At 43.9% G+C, this 14676-nt stretch overlaps 1 protein-coding gene across 1 annotated transcript in view; it reads left to right on the forward strand.

Moving 5' to 3' along the window:
* The window catches only part of LOC138854204 (ionotropic receptor 21a-like), a 497881-nt gene that overhangs the window by 47661 nt on the left and 435544 nt on the right, over positions 1 to 14676 (forward strand). Inside the window, exon 4 of the mRNA XM_070096002.1 lies at positions 14062 to 14327. Within this exon, the coding sequence (XP_069952103.1) occupies positions 14062 to 14327 (266 nt within the window). The remainder of the gene's footprint in view (positions 1 to 14061; positions 14328 to 14676) is intronic.

The raw sequence follows: 14676 nt of genomic DNA on the forward strand, positions 1-14676 counted from the left end.
GTCATCATGATACTTTACACTCACCATGATACTTTACACTCACCATGATACTTTACACTCATCATGATACTTTACACTCACCGTGATACTTTACAGTCATCATGATACTTTACACTCATCATGATACTTTACACTCACCATGATACTTTACAGTCATCATGATACTTTACACTCATCATGATACTTTACACTCACCGTGATACTTCATCATGATAATTTACACTCACCATGATACTTTACACTCACCATGATACTTCATCATGATACTTCATCTTGACACTTTACACTCACCATGATACTTTACACTCATCATGATACTTTACACTCACCATGATACTTTACACTCATCATGATACTTTACACTCACCATGATACTTTACACTCATCATTATACTTTACACTCATCATGATACTTTACACTCACCATGATACTTTACACTCATCATGATACTTTACACTCACCGTGATACTTTACACTCACCATGATACTTTACACTCATCATGATACTTTACACTCACCGTGATACTTCAACTCGATACTTTACACTCATCATGATACTTTACTCTCACCATGATACTTTACACTCACCATGATAGTTTACACTCACCATGATACTTTACACTCACCATGAAATTTCATCATGATACTTTACACTCACCATGATACTTTACACTCATCATGATACTTTACTCTCACCATGGTACTTTACACTCACCATGATAGTTTACACTCACCATGATACTTTACACTCACCATGAAACTTCATGATACTTTACACTCACCATGATACTTCATCATGATACTTTACACTCACCATGATACTTTACCCTCACCATGATACTTTACACTCACCATGATACTTTACACTCACCATGATACTTCATCATGATACTTTACACTCACCGTGATACTTTACACTCTCCATGATACTTTACACTCATCTGGAGTTTATCTGGAGAGAGTTCCGGGGGTCAACGCCCCCGCGGCCCGGTCTGTGACCAGGCCTCCTTAGGTCAGTGTCCCAGGATGCGACCCACACCAGTCGACTAACACCCAGGTACTCATTTTACAACAGGTGGAAAGAAACACGTCCAATGTTTCTACTCTGGCTGGGAATCGAACCCAGGCCCTCACCGTGTGAAGCGAGAGCGTTAACCACCAGGCCACCAGAGCCTGCTACTTCATCATTATACTTTACACTCATCATGATACTTTACACTCACCATGATACTTCATCATGATACTTTGCACTCATCATGATACTTTACACTCACCATGATACTTCATCATGATACTTTACACTCATCATGATACTTTACACTCACCATGATACTTCATCATGATACTTTACACTCACTATGATACTTTACACTCACCATGATACCTTACAGTCACCATGATACTTCATCATGATACCTTACGCTCATAATGATGCATCATGATTCCTCATCATGATACATTCATCATTATACACTCATCATTATAAACTCATAATGATACCTCGTCATGATACTGTCATCATGATGCACTCATAATGATACAATCTTCATAATACAATAAACATGTTACATTCATCATGATACATATATCATGATACACTCATCATACATTCATCATGATACAGTCATCATAATACACTAATCATGATGTTCTCATCACGATACATTTTGATAGTTTTATCATGATACATTCGTTATAATACATTCAACATACATTCATCATGATACATTCGTTATAATACATTCAACATACATTCATCATGATACATTCGTTATAATACATTCAACATACATTCATCATGATACATTCGTTATAATACATTCAACATACATTCATCATGATACATTCGTTATAATACATTCAACATACATTCATCATGATACATTCGTTATAATACATTCAACATACATTCATCATGATACAGTCATCATAATGAACTCATCATGATGCATTCATTATTATTGATTCATCATGATATACTCATGATACATTCATCATAACACTCATCATGATATATCGTGGGGGGTTGTGAGGAAATATTGGAGTAAGAAATACACATGTTGGATGTCTTAGAGGTGTATAATTAAGGGTCTTGATGAGTAGCCTAGGCCTGCCGTCGTGTCTAAGACTAGCGTTGAACTGAGAGAGGGGGCCCCAGGCCTATTACTCACAAGTGATGAGTCTCGTGATGTCTCGGCTAGCAAGGGATGGGACATGCACAGATGACAGCCAAGAAATAAGTGAGATACTAAAGTCCCAATACGACTCAGTGTTCAGCGAGCAGCTGCCCAGACTAAGGGTCGACAACCCAAATGAATTCTTTATGAACGAAACCCAAAATTTGAATATCCCCAAAATCTCGGATATTTTCCTAACTCCACAAGACTTTGAAGAGGAAATAAATGACATGCCCATGCACTGTGCCCCAGGCCCAAACTCATGGAACACCGTGTTCATCAAGAACTGCAAGAAGCCCCTAACGCATGCCTTCAGCATTTCATGGAGAGGGAGCATGGACACAGGGGTCATCCCACACACACACTAAAAACAACAGACATAGCCCCACTCCACAAAGGTGGCAGTAAAGCAATTGCAAAGAACTACAGACCGATAACACTAACATCCCATATCATAAATATCTTTGAGAGGGTTCTAAGAAGCAAGATCGCCAACCACTTAGATACCCATCAGTTACACAACCCAGGGCAACATTGGTTTAGAGCAGATCGCTCCTGCCTGTCCCAGCTACTGGACCACTATGTCAAGGTCCTGGATGCTATAGAGGATAAACAAAATACAGATGTAGTATACACAGACTTTGCAAAAGCTTTGAATAATTGTGACCATGATGTAATAGCACACAAAATGCGTGATAAAGGAATACCAGGAAAAATTGGTAGATGGATCTATAACTTCCTGACAAATAGAACACAAAGAGTAATAGTAAACTGAGTAAAGTCCCAGGCAGCCATGATAGAAAGCTCTGTTCCACAAGGCACAGTACTCGCTTCCATTCCATTCCTCGTCCTCATTTCTGACATAGAGATGTAAGCCATAGCTCCGTGTCTTCCTGTGAGGATGACACCCGGATTACCATGGCAGTGACCTCCATCGAAGACACTGCAAGACTCCAAGCGGACTTCAACCAAATCTTCGAATGAGCCACTCAAAACAATGTGAAGTTTAACGAGGAGAAATTTCAACTACTCAGATATGGGAAACTTGAGGAAATTAAAAATGTATCAGGGTATACGACAAATTCTAACCATACACCAGAGCGAAAAAGTAATGTGAAGGCCCTGGGAGTGATAATGTCAGAGGACTTCGCCTTCAAAGACCACAACAATGTATCTACGTCAACTGCTAGGAAAATGGTAGAATGGATAATGAGAACCTTCAAAACTAGGGACGCCAAGGCCATGATGATTCTCTTCAAATCGCTTGTGGTCTCTAGGCTGGAATACTGCTGTACACTAACGGCCCCTTTCAAGACTTGTGACATTGCAGACCTGGAGAGTGTACAAAGAACTTTCACGGCACACGTAAGTGCGATAAGGCACCTAAATTACTGAGAACGGTTGAAGGTCCTTGATCTGTATTCCCTGGAATGTAAGCGAGAAAGATACATGATAATATTCACTTGGAAGGTCCTGGAGGGATTGGTACCAAACCTGCACACTAAAATCATTCCCTATGAAAGCAAAAGACTCGGCAGGAGATGCAGCATTCCCCCAGTGAAAAGCATGGGCACAACTAGTACATTGAAAGACAACACAATAAGTGTCCGGGGTCCAAGACTGTTCAACTGCCTCCCAGCCTACATAAGGGGGATTACCAATAGACCCCTGGCTGTCTTTTAAGAAGGCACTGGACAGGCACCTAAAGCCGGTACCTGACCAACCGGGCTGTGGTTCGTATGTCAGCTTGCATGCGGCCAGCAGTAGCAGCCTGGTTGATCAGATCCTGAACTACCGTGAGGCCTGGTCTTAGACCGAGCCGCGGGGGCGTTGACCCCCGACACCCTCTCCAGGTAAATTCCAGGTATGAGTCTCGTGACGTCACGGCTAGCAAGGGAGCATATGTACTCACATGTGATGAGTCTCGTGACGTCACGGCTAGCAAGGGAGCATATGTACTCACATGTGATGAGTCTCGTGACGTCACGGCTAGCAAGGGAGCATATGTACTCACATGTGATGAGTCTCGTGACGTCACGGCAAGCAAGGGAGCATATGTACTCACATGTGATGAGTCTCGTGACGTCACGGCTAGCAAGGGAGCATATGTACTCACATGTGATGAGTCTCGTGACGTCACGGCTAGCAAGGGAGCATATGTACTCACATGTGATGAGTCTCGTGACGTCACGGCTAGCAAGGGAGCATATGTACTCACATGTGATGAGTCTCGTGACGTCACGGCTAGCAAGGGAGCATATGTACTCACATGTGATGAGTCTCGTGACGTCACGGCTAGCAAGGGAGCATATGTACTCACATGTGATGAGTCTCGTGACGTCACGGCTAGCAAGGGAGCATATGTACTCACATGTGATGAGTCTCGTGACGTCACGGCGAGCAAGGGAGCATATGTACTCACAGGTGATGAGTCTCGTGACGGCACGGCTAGCAAGGGAGCCTATGTACTCACATGTGATGAGTCTCGTGACGTCACGGCAAGCAAGGGAGCATATGTACTCACATGTGATGAGTCTCGTGACGTCACGGCTAGCAAGGGAGCATATGTACTCACATGTGATGAGTCTCGTGACGTCACGGCTAGCAAGGGAGCATATGTACTCACATGTGATGAGTCTCGTGACGTCACGGCTAGCAAGGGAGCATATGTACTCACATGTGATGAGTCTCGTGACGTCACGGCTAGCAAGGGAGCATATGTACTCACATGTGATGAGTCTCGTGACGTCACGGCTAGCAAGGGAGCATATGTACTCACATGTGATGAGTCTCGTGACGTCACGGCTAGCAAGGGAGCATATGTACTCACATGTGATGAGTCTCGTGACGTCACGGCTAGCAAGGGAGCATATGTACTCACATGTGATGAGTCTCGTGACGTCACGGCTAGCAAGGGAGCATATGTACTCACATGTGATGAGTCTCGTGACGTCACGGCTAGCAAGGGAGCATATGTACTCACATGTGATGAGTCTCGTGACGTCACGGCTAGCAAGGGAGCATATGTACTCACATGTGATGAGTCTCGTGACGTCACAGCTAGCAAGGGAGCATATGTACTCACATGTGATGAGTCTCGTGACGTCACGGCTAGCAAGGGAGCATATGTACTCACATGTGATGAGTCTCGTGACGTCACGGCTAGCAAGGGAGCATATGTACTCACATGTGATGAGTCTCGTGACGTCACGGCTAGCAAGGGAGCATATCTATAATGTAACTGGGATTATTTAAGTAAACTACACGGTACACAATAACATTACTGACAGATACTTTTTATCATACAGTCATCATCATGATCATACAGTCATAATGATACAGTCATCATTATACACTCATGATATATTCATCATCATACACACATTATCATATATTTATCATGATACAGTCATCAAATATTTATCATGTTGCATTCATCATATATTCTTCATGATACACTCATCAAGACATTCATTATGATATACTCATCATGATACACTCATCAAGACATTCATTATGATATACTCATCATGATACACTCACCATGCACTCATAAAAGAGTCATCCTGGCTCATTCTTCACGATACACACATCATTCATTATCATACATTCATCATGCACTCATTCTGATACACACACTATGATACAGTCATTATGGAATATTCATCATGATATATTCATGGTATATTCATGATATATTCATGGTATATTCATGGTATATTTTCCAAGACGGGAAAATGAATTATGAAGAGTGGAAATTTTAGACTGATGCAACTGAGGATCACAGATGCTGAGAGCAAGGAGAAAGAGGGATAGGGATAGGATAGGATAGGATTTCGTTCGGATTTTTAACCCCGGAGGGTTAGCCACCCAGGATAACCCAAGAAAGTCAGTGCGTCATCGAGGACTGTCTAACTTATTTCCATTGGGGTCCTTAATCTTGTCCCCCAGGATGCGACCCACACCAGTCGACTAACACCCAGGTACCTATTTGCTGCTAGGTGAACAGGACAACAGGTGTAAGGAAACGTGTCGGAATTTCCACCCGCCGGGAATCGAACCCAGGCCCTCCGTGTGTGAAGCGGGAGCTTTAACCACCAGACCACCGGGCCACTTCTCAAGACAGAGGAAGCATGATAGGAAAAGAAGTGAATGTACATGCCACTGTGCGTAGACATGCACAGTGGCATGTGCATGTCTCTTCCAACCATTTCTTGAAGCTCTTAATAATCTTGCCCCTTCCATTAAGCTTAAAGCTGAATGGGAATCACATTCCTTGCTTCCTTTCCTTGATGACCACGTCCACCGCTCAGATACAGGTTTTGCCCTTTCCGTTTACCACAAACCTATGCACAGTGGCATGTACATTCACTATTTTTCTGATCATGCTTCCCCTGTCAAGAAAAGTGTTCTTATATCCCTCTTTCTCCGTGCTCTCCGCATCTGTGATCCGCAGTTCATTCAATCTGAAATTTCCACTCATAAGACTGCCATCCCCACGAGCCCCTTTGAGGCGGGGTAGATGGCAGACCAGAGGCCTAGCTTCTCTCTACGAGCCCCGTGAGGGCGGGGAATGTGGCTAGGCCTGGGGACACTTGGTCCCAAAGATGAGGAGGTACTTGTACCTCCTCCCATGGGAGACTTAAGTCTCGAGACACTCCCCAGATAGGGAGCCAAGGCCGGGTCACCACTACTTGGAAAAGACCCGGGCCGGGAGAATACCGGCGAATAAAAAAAAAAAAAAAAAGAATACTGGCGAATAAAAAAAAAAAGAAAAAAAAAATGATTCATTTTCCCGTCTTGGCTACCCTTCCCATTTCTTAGACTCTGCCCTCTCACGTGATATATTCTGATACCTTCCTGCGGGAGGTATCAAGTATACCTGTTGTGTGGGGTTCAATACATGCTGAGAGGTAAACAGTAATTATTGGTGAATGCTCTAGATAGAGCCACGAGGTAGAGCCAACATGGCGTTCATTCATTACTACGAGGTAGAGCCAACATGACGTTCATTCAGTACCACGAGGTAGAGCGAATATGACATTCATTCAGTACCACGAGGTAGAGCCAACATGGCGCCCATTCAGTACCACGAGGTAGAGCCATTATGGCGTCTATTCAGTACCACGAGGTAGAGCCATCATGGCGTCCATTCAGTACCACGAGGTAGAGCCAACAGGCGTCCATTCATTACCACGAGGTAGAGCCAACATGACATTCATTCAGTACCACGAGGTAGAGCCAGCATGGCGTCCATTCATTACCACGAGGTAGAGCCAATATGGCGTCCATTCAGTACCACGAGGTAGAGCCATCATGGCGTCCATTCAGTGCCACGAGGTAGAGCCAACATGGCGTCCATTCAGTACCACGAGGTAGAGCCAACATGGCGTCCATTCAGTACCACGAGGTAGAGCCAACATGACGTTCATTCAGTACCACGAGGTAGAGCCAACATGACGTCCATTCATTACCACGAGGTAGAGCCAATATGACGTTCATTCAGTACCACGAGGTAGAGCCAACATGACGCCCATTCAGTACCACGAGGTAGAGCCAACATGACGTTCATTCAGTACCACGAGGTAGATCCATCATGGCGTTCATTCATTACCACGAGGTAGAGCCAACATTGCGTCCATTCAGTACCACGAGGTAGAGCCATTATGGCGTCTATTCAGTACCACGAGGTAGAGCCATCATGGCGTCCATTCAGTACCACGAGGTAGAGCCAACATGACGTTCATTCAGTACCACGAGGTAGATCCATCATGGCGTTCATTCATTACCACGAGGTAGAGCCAACATTGCGTCCATTCACTACCACGAGGTAGAGCCATTATGGCGTCTATTCAGTACCACGAGGTAGAGCCATCATGGCGTCCATTCAGTACCACGAGGTAGAGCCAACATGGCGTCCATTCAGTACCACGAGGTAGAGACATTATGGCGTTCATTCAGTACCACGAGGTAGAGCCAACATGGCGTCCATTCAGTACCACGAGGTAGAGCCAACATGACATTCATTCAGGTAGAGCCAACATGGCGTCCATTCAGTACCACGAGGTAGAGACATTATGGCGTTCATTCAGTACCACGAGGTAGAGCCAACATGGCGTCCATTCAGTACCACGAGGTAGAGACATTATGGCGTCCATTCACTACCACGAGGTAGAGCCATTATGGCGTCTATTCAGTACCACGAGGTAGAGCCAACATGGCGTCCATTCAGTACCACGAGGTAGAGCCAACATGGCGTCCATTCAGTACCACGAGGTAGAGCCAACATGGCGTCCATTCAGTACCACGAGGTAGAGCCAACATGGCGTTCATTCAGTACCACGAGGTAGAGCCAACATGACATTCATTCAGTACCACGAGGTAGAGCCAACATGGCGTTCATTCAGTACCACGAGGTAGAGCCAACATGGCGTTCATTCAGTACCACGAGGTAGAGCCAACATGACGTCCATTCAGTACCACGAGGTAGAGCCAACATGACGTCCATTCAGTACCATGAGGTAGAGCCAACATGACGTCCATTCAGTACCATGAGGTAGAGCCAACATGGCGTCCATTCAGTACCATGAGGTAGAGCCAACATGGCGTCCATTCAGTACCATGAGGTAGAGCCAACATGGCGTCCATTCAGTACCATGAGGTAGAGCCAACATGGCGTCCATTCAGTACCACGTCACGTTTGACTTTCATAACGACATTAATTCAATCATTTAGTTATTTATCTGGACACTTCCAGATGTACTTTCTCTTCACTTATCTTAATGAATAGAATTATCCTATACTATTTACACTGGCCTCGCTTATACAGGAAAATATTCGAGAAACTCGCCCGTTAGTTTTCCTCCTTTAACACTATCTTTGTTCCTCCTTTGCGCTTCTTTCGCCTCGATTGTCAACACGAAGGAGAGCCCCGCTTATACGGCACGTTAGGTTCCAGGCAACCGCCATAAAGCAAAATTAGCTGTAGAGCTAATCACCCTTTTTCCACTTTTTAATGCATATAAATGTCTATTAACATATTTACATTATCATATATTAAGTTTGTAAAAGAACTAGGCCTAAAAAATGTAAAATGGATATATAGTACACTTATTACTTACCTTAAAATATTTTTGGCCTTAACGTTGGGTGAGAAATATTAATTGTAGGAAGTCGGGAGGAGATGAAATCTGTATCCAGCTGCTTCGAATTTATCCTGAGCAGCTTCCTCATCTCTCTAGTGTTGAAGAGACTTAGCATCCTGGACTGGATAATCGCTGGACTTCAAAGCATGTTGTGACTTGTTCGATCTTCAGTTTACACCAGTAAAAGTTCGCCCTTGTCAGCAACAAGGTTATCAGTTTTCTCCTTAGAATTCTTTTTATTCTTGAAGATTGAGTCAATTATGCAACATATGGGAATCTTTACTGAAGAAACGTTTCGCCACACAGTGGCTTCATCAGTCCAATACAGAGCAGAAAGGTGTAAGGAGGAGAGGAGTTTGAGGTAATCAGTCTCTCAGCCTGGAGTCGATGTTTTAATCTTGTCTCAGACTATATTTTACTTTAATCTCTAGTCACCTTCACAATATTGGTCTAAGGTGATTCATAACCAATATCCTATTAAGGCTTACAAGGGAAACTTCTCCCAACTTTACATGTTAATTAACTGGATTAAGTAAAGCTGCCTTATTATGTTGTGTTGTGAGGAGAGGAAATTCTCACAAAGCAAATTCAACGTTCATCCTCAAACTCTTATTCCTGAGAAGAACTCTTATTTCCTCCTTGAGCTTTTATATCCTCTATTTTTGGCGTTCATTTTCGAACTCTTGCTTCCCGTCTGGAGGTTTACACAAGCATGTTAAGTAATTCGTCTCTATCAATAATAGCTTAACATCTGAGAATCATTCAGTCCATTTAAACCTTCAGCTCAGTTTTAACAGAAGGCACTGGACAGGCACCTATAGTCAGTACCTGACCAGCCGGGCTGTGGTTCGAACGTCGGTTAACGTGCGGCCAACAGTAGCAGCCTGGTTGATCAGGCCATGATCCACAATGAGACCTGGTCACAATGAACATGATAAGGTATAAAATACCGACAGATTGTTAGGTAAGACACATATGCAACAGTTAGGTATCTTTATTTCGAAAAGTTTCGCCTACACAATAGGCATCTTTAGTCGAGTACAGAAAAGTTGATAGAAGCAGAAGAGACTTGAAGACGATGTAATAAGTCCATTACCCTTGAAGTTTTGAGGTGGTCAATCCCTCAGTCTGGAGAAGAGTATTGTTCCATAGTCTGAAACAATATGGAGTTTAAGTGCGAACGAACGAACGAAAGTTCAGGTAAGATCCCAAATGGGATGAGCGGGGAAGACGGGACAGACGAAGAATAGTGCTGGAGAGGAGTGTTCTTAGTCGTAGAAATAGAGCCAGGGCTTGACCCAGCAGCGAAGGCTATCGTGGGACAGATATTGAGAAGAGAAATTCAGCCTCTTCTTTGGGACTCCGGTGGGGTGAGCGGGGAGGAAGGGACATGCGACGTTTAGCGCTAGAGAGGAGTGTAGAGCTAAGCCATGTCTTAACCCAAAAGCTAAGGCGAAGGTGGGTCAGAGAATGGTACCTGTCATAGAAGGTACCTGTCAGTGAATCCAAGGTTATTTGTAAATAGGGTTAGGAGCAGGATCATGCAAGGAGTAGAAAAGGTTGTGTTGGTTTGTGGGTCTGCGAATGTCTTCGTCAAGGAGAGAGGTCCAGTAGTCATGTCGTGTCTCAAGTTTGTCTATCTGTCTGTCACTGAGCGTCTTCCAGTACAGATTCAGCGCAGGGATGTCTAATTGGGCATGGAGAGACTCGCTTGTGGCGAAGTCCTCCCATCTGACATCAAGCACCCAGCGCAGCGCCTTGTTCTGGACACGCTGCAGTTTAAGTTTGTTTTTTCTGCAAGAGAGTGGGCTAGAGGAGAGTAAGTTATCAGAGGACGTATTAGGGATTTGTAGAGGTGTAGTTTGGTGCGTTGAGAGGCATGTTTCAGCTTGTAGAGGCCCGCAAGGGTCTTACTAGCTATTGCATGCCTTGAGTGTATGTGTCCGTGTAAGCGTAGAAGGTAGTCAAGATTAGCGCCAAGGACAGTGACAAATTGTGTGATGGGAATGTAAGTGCGGGTGTCAGCTGTTCTGAGCTCGACAGGTAGTGGAGGATCACGTTTCCTGTAGTTAAAATACGTAATGCTGGATTTAGCTGCATTGGTTTTGATCCTCCATTTTTGTTCCCAGATGGCTATCCTGTCGACCTCATTTTGTGTTTTGTGTGTGAGTGTATCTATATTGGCATGAATGATAAGTTGTGTAATGTCGTCTGCATAGGCTAGTGTGATGGAGTTGTGGTATACAGGTGTTGGAATGTCGTTAGTGTATAAAATGTAGAGGGTAGGGGAGAGGACAGATCCCTGGGGTACTCCGGCATTTAGTGTGAAGTAGTCAGAGTAACAGCCTTGGAATTTTATTCTCATGGTACGGCCGTTTAGAAAGTTGCAGAGGAGTTTACGAGCAGTGAGAGGCAGGTTAAAGTTAGTGTAGAGTTTGTACTTGAGCCCTTTGTGCCAGACAGTGTCAAAAGCTTTTTCAACGTCTTTGCAACCAGGGCTGTCCTGTTTCTTTCTTCTGTGTTTGTGGATGTAGTTGAGAATGATGTTAATGGCATCCTGTGTGTATCTGTGTGTTCTGAAGCCAAACTGGCCATCAGAAAGTAGAGAATTGTGTTCCAGGTATCTGCGAAGGTGATTGTTGATGAGTTTTTCAAAGAGTTTTCCTAAAGTTTCGAGGAGGCTGATAGGGCGATAGTTTCTAGGATCAGAGTGGTCTTTATTGGGTTTAGGAAGGAGGATAGCAGTAGCAGCTTTGAAGAGGGAAGGGAAGTATCCAGAGGCAAGGGAGGCATTGAGGAGGTTTGTGTAGGCAGTAATGATAGAGTCAGGAATGTGTTTTAGGATAATATGGTTTAGGCCAGAGGCACCAGGAGCCTTGGGAGGAAGATGTCTGAGGAGAGTTTTAATGTCTGTGTTGGTGAAAGGAGTGTCGAGTTCTTGGGAGGAGGTAAGAGAGTCTAGATGTATGCGGGTATCTGGTGTTATTTCTTGTGTGTGTGCAGTGTTCCAGTGTTCTATGTTCTGAATGTGTTGAATAACGTTAGGGTGAGGTGGGTGAGGGTGGAAGATCTTCTCCCAGATGTGTTTGAAGATGTTGGTAGCAGCCTATGGGTCTGAGATGTGTGTGTTGTTGTGGGTGATGTGTTTGAATTTGTTGGTGGGAGTTGTGCCTCTGATTTTTTTATAAAGTTCCAGAAGGCTTTAGTGTTTTTAATACGCTGTTTGTCTGCTTGTTGTATGAGTCGTGACCAGTGATTGTTGTGGCCTTGGTCTAGGCTGTGTAAAATGTTGTTTCTAAGGTAAGTGAGATCTAATCGGACTTGATTAAATCTGTGTGTTGTAGAGGAAGCGGTTGTGGTAGCAGATAATTAGTCTTCTTGTTCTGAGTGACGGTTTGAAGGAATAACGAGTGGTGTGAGTTTTCTTTGGTATTGCGATGTTGGCTGCTTGTGTAATGGTGTCCTGGATGAGATCAAGTTGAGTATCGATGTCAGAGATAGGTTTGTTGTTGTAGTCATAGGTGAGGTTAATATTGTCTATGTGTTGTTTGAAAGCATCCCAGTCAGCGTTCTTGTAGGAGAATGAATGTGTGGTTGGAATGAGGATAGGGTTGGAGGAGATGTGTAAGATGACTGGGATGTGATCAGTGCCTGTAATAGGGCCAGGTGAGATGTGGTGTTGAAATAAAGAGCTGGCCCGGTTTGCCAGAATGATGTCTGGTTTGCCATGGACCATGTGGTTGTAGAAGGTATTGAAGTCTGGACCGAGATGAATTAGGTGTTTATGGTTTGTGAAGTTGAGTAATTGGTGACCAAGTTGGCTGTTACTGGTGTGATGAAAGGTGGTGTGTTTGGCATTCATGTCAGCTAGCAGGTATGTTGGTGTGTTGGTGTAGTTGAAGACTAAGGAAAGATCGTGAATGTTGAGAATAGTGTTTGGGCGAGCATAGGTGGTGAAAAAGATAAAGGGGCCAAGGTGGGTGTGTATTCTGACTGCAAGACAGTGTTGGTGAATAAAAGGGATTGGGAGAAATTCGTGTTTTATGTTGGATTTGACAAGGATGGCAACCCCATCGAATCCAACATAAAACACGAATTTCTCCCAATCCCTTTTATTCACCAACACTGTCTTGCAGTCAGAATACACACCCACCTTGGCCCCTTTATCTTTTTCACCACCTATGCTCGCCCAAACACTGTTCTCAACATACACGATCTTTCCTTAGTCTTCAACTACACCAGCACACCAACATGTTGAAGTGACAGTGGTGAGATGTAGGCCACTAGTAGAGGTAAGAATGTGGTCGTTGAGAGGTCAGGTCCCTCTCAAATCCAGCCATTCTCACTAGTAGAAATTGTTCAAGTTGATTCCAGGTCTGTACCAAGATACCCTTGTGTTGCAGTGTCTGACAGAGTGAACATTATAAGATATAAAATACCGACAGGTTGTTAGGTAAGACACATATGCAACAGTTAGGTATCTTTATTTCGAAACGTTTCGCCTACACAGTAGGCTTCTTTTGTACTCGACTGAAGAAGCCTACTGTGTAGGCGAAACGTTTCGAAATAAAGATACCTAACTGTTGCATATGTGTCTTACCTAACAACCTGGTCATAGACCGGGCCGTGGGGGCATTGACCACCGGAACTCTCTCCAGATATACTCCAGGTAGGTAATATTTCTCTCCTCGTTTCTGAAAATCCATAATTTCAATTGACACCCAGATATGTGTTGCAGATTAGGTTGCTGGGAGGTGAAACAACGAACCCTAGTCATCTAGGAATGGGAGCTATAAGCTTTGAAGTTTTCGGTCTGCTAGTGGGTCAGAGTGTCACTAGCACACTATCTGGCGGTAGTGCCAGACGTCTCCTGGTGGCGGCGTGGATTATATTTGCCTTCATCATGGGAACTGCTTATCGTAGTAACTTGACCGCTTTCCTCACTGCTCCCAAGTATCCCCAGCGTGTGGAGACGCTGGCACAACTCGTACGATCAGGAGCCAGGTTATTATATACAAGCAAATTTACTTAGCACTTTATGCTCGCACTCAGTGTTAACTATACTCTCACATATGCACATAAACACATGTTCATTCACGCACACACACAACCGGTAACTAACATAGTGAGTGAATTGTATACATTAAAGCACTGGGTACTCAACGATTTACACAATGTATACTTGGAGTATACCTGGGGTATACCTGTGGCTAGATCTTGAGCATGGATTACCAGGCTGAGATACATGTTTTTCTAGAGATATGGAAAGAAATTTTCAGTGGATATGCTAGAGAGTTACATTTTTTTGTTGTTATCATTGATTATTTAATTTACTTAATTACATTAATATATT

This window comes from Cherax quadricarinatus, chromosome 52 (genome assembly GCF_038502225.1).
Source record: "Cherax quadricarinatus isolate ZL_2023a chromosome 52, ASM3850222v1, whole genome shotgun sequence".
Lineage (NCBI taxonomy): Eukaryota > Metazoa > Arthropoda > Malacostraca > Decapoda > Parastacidae > Cherax > Cherax quadricarinatus.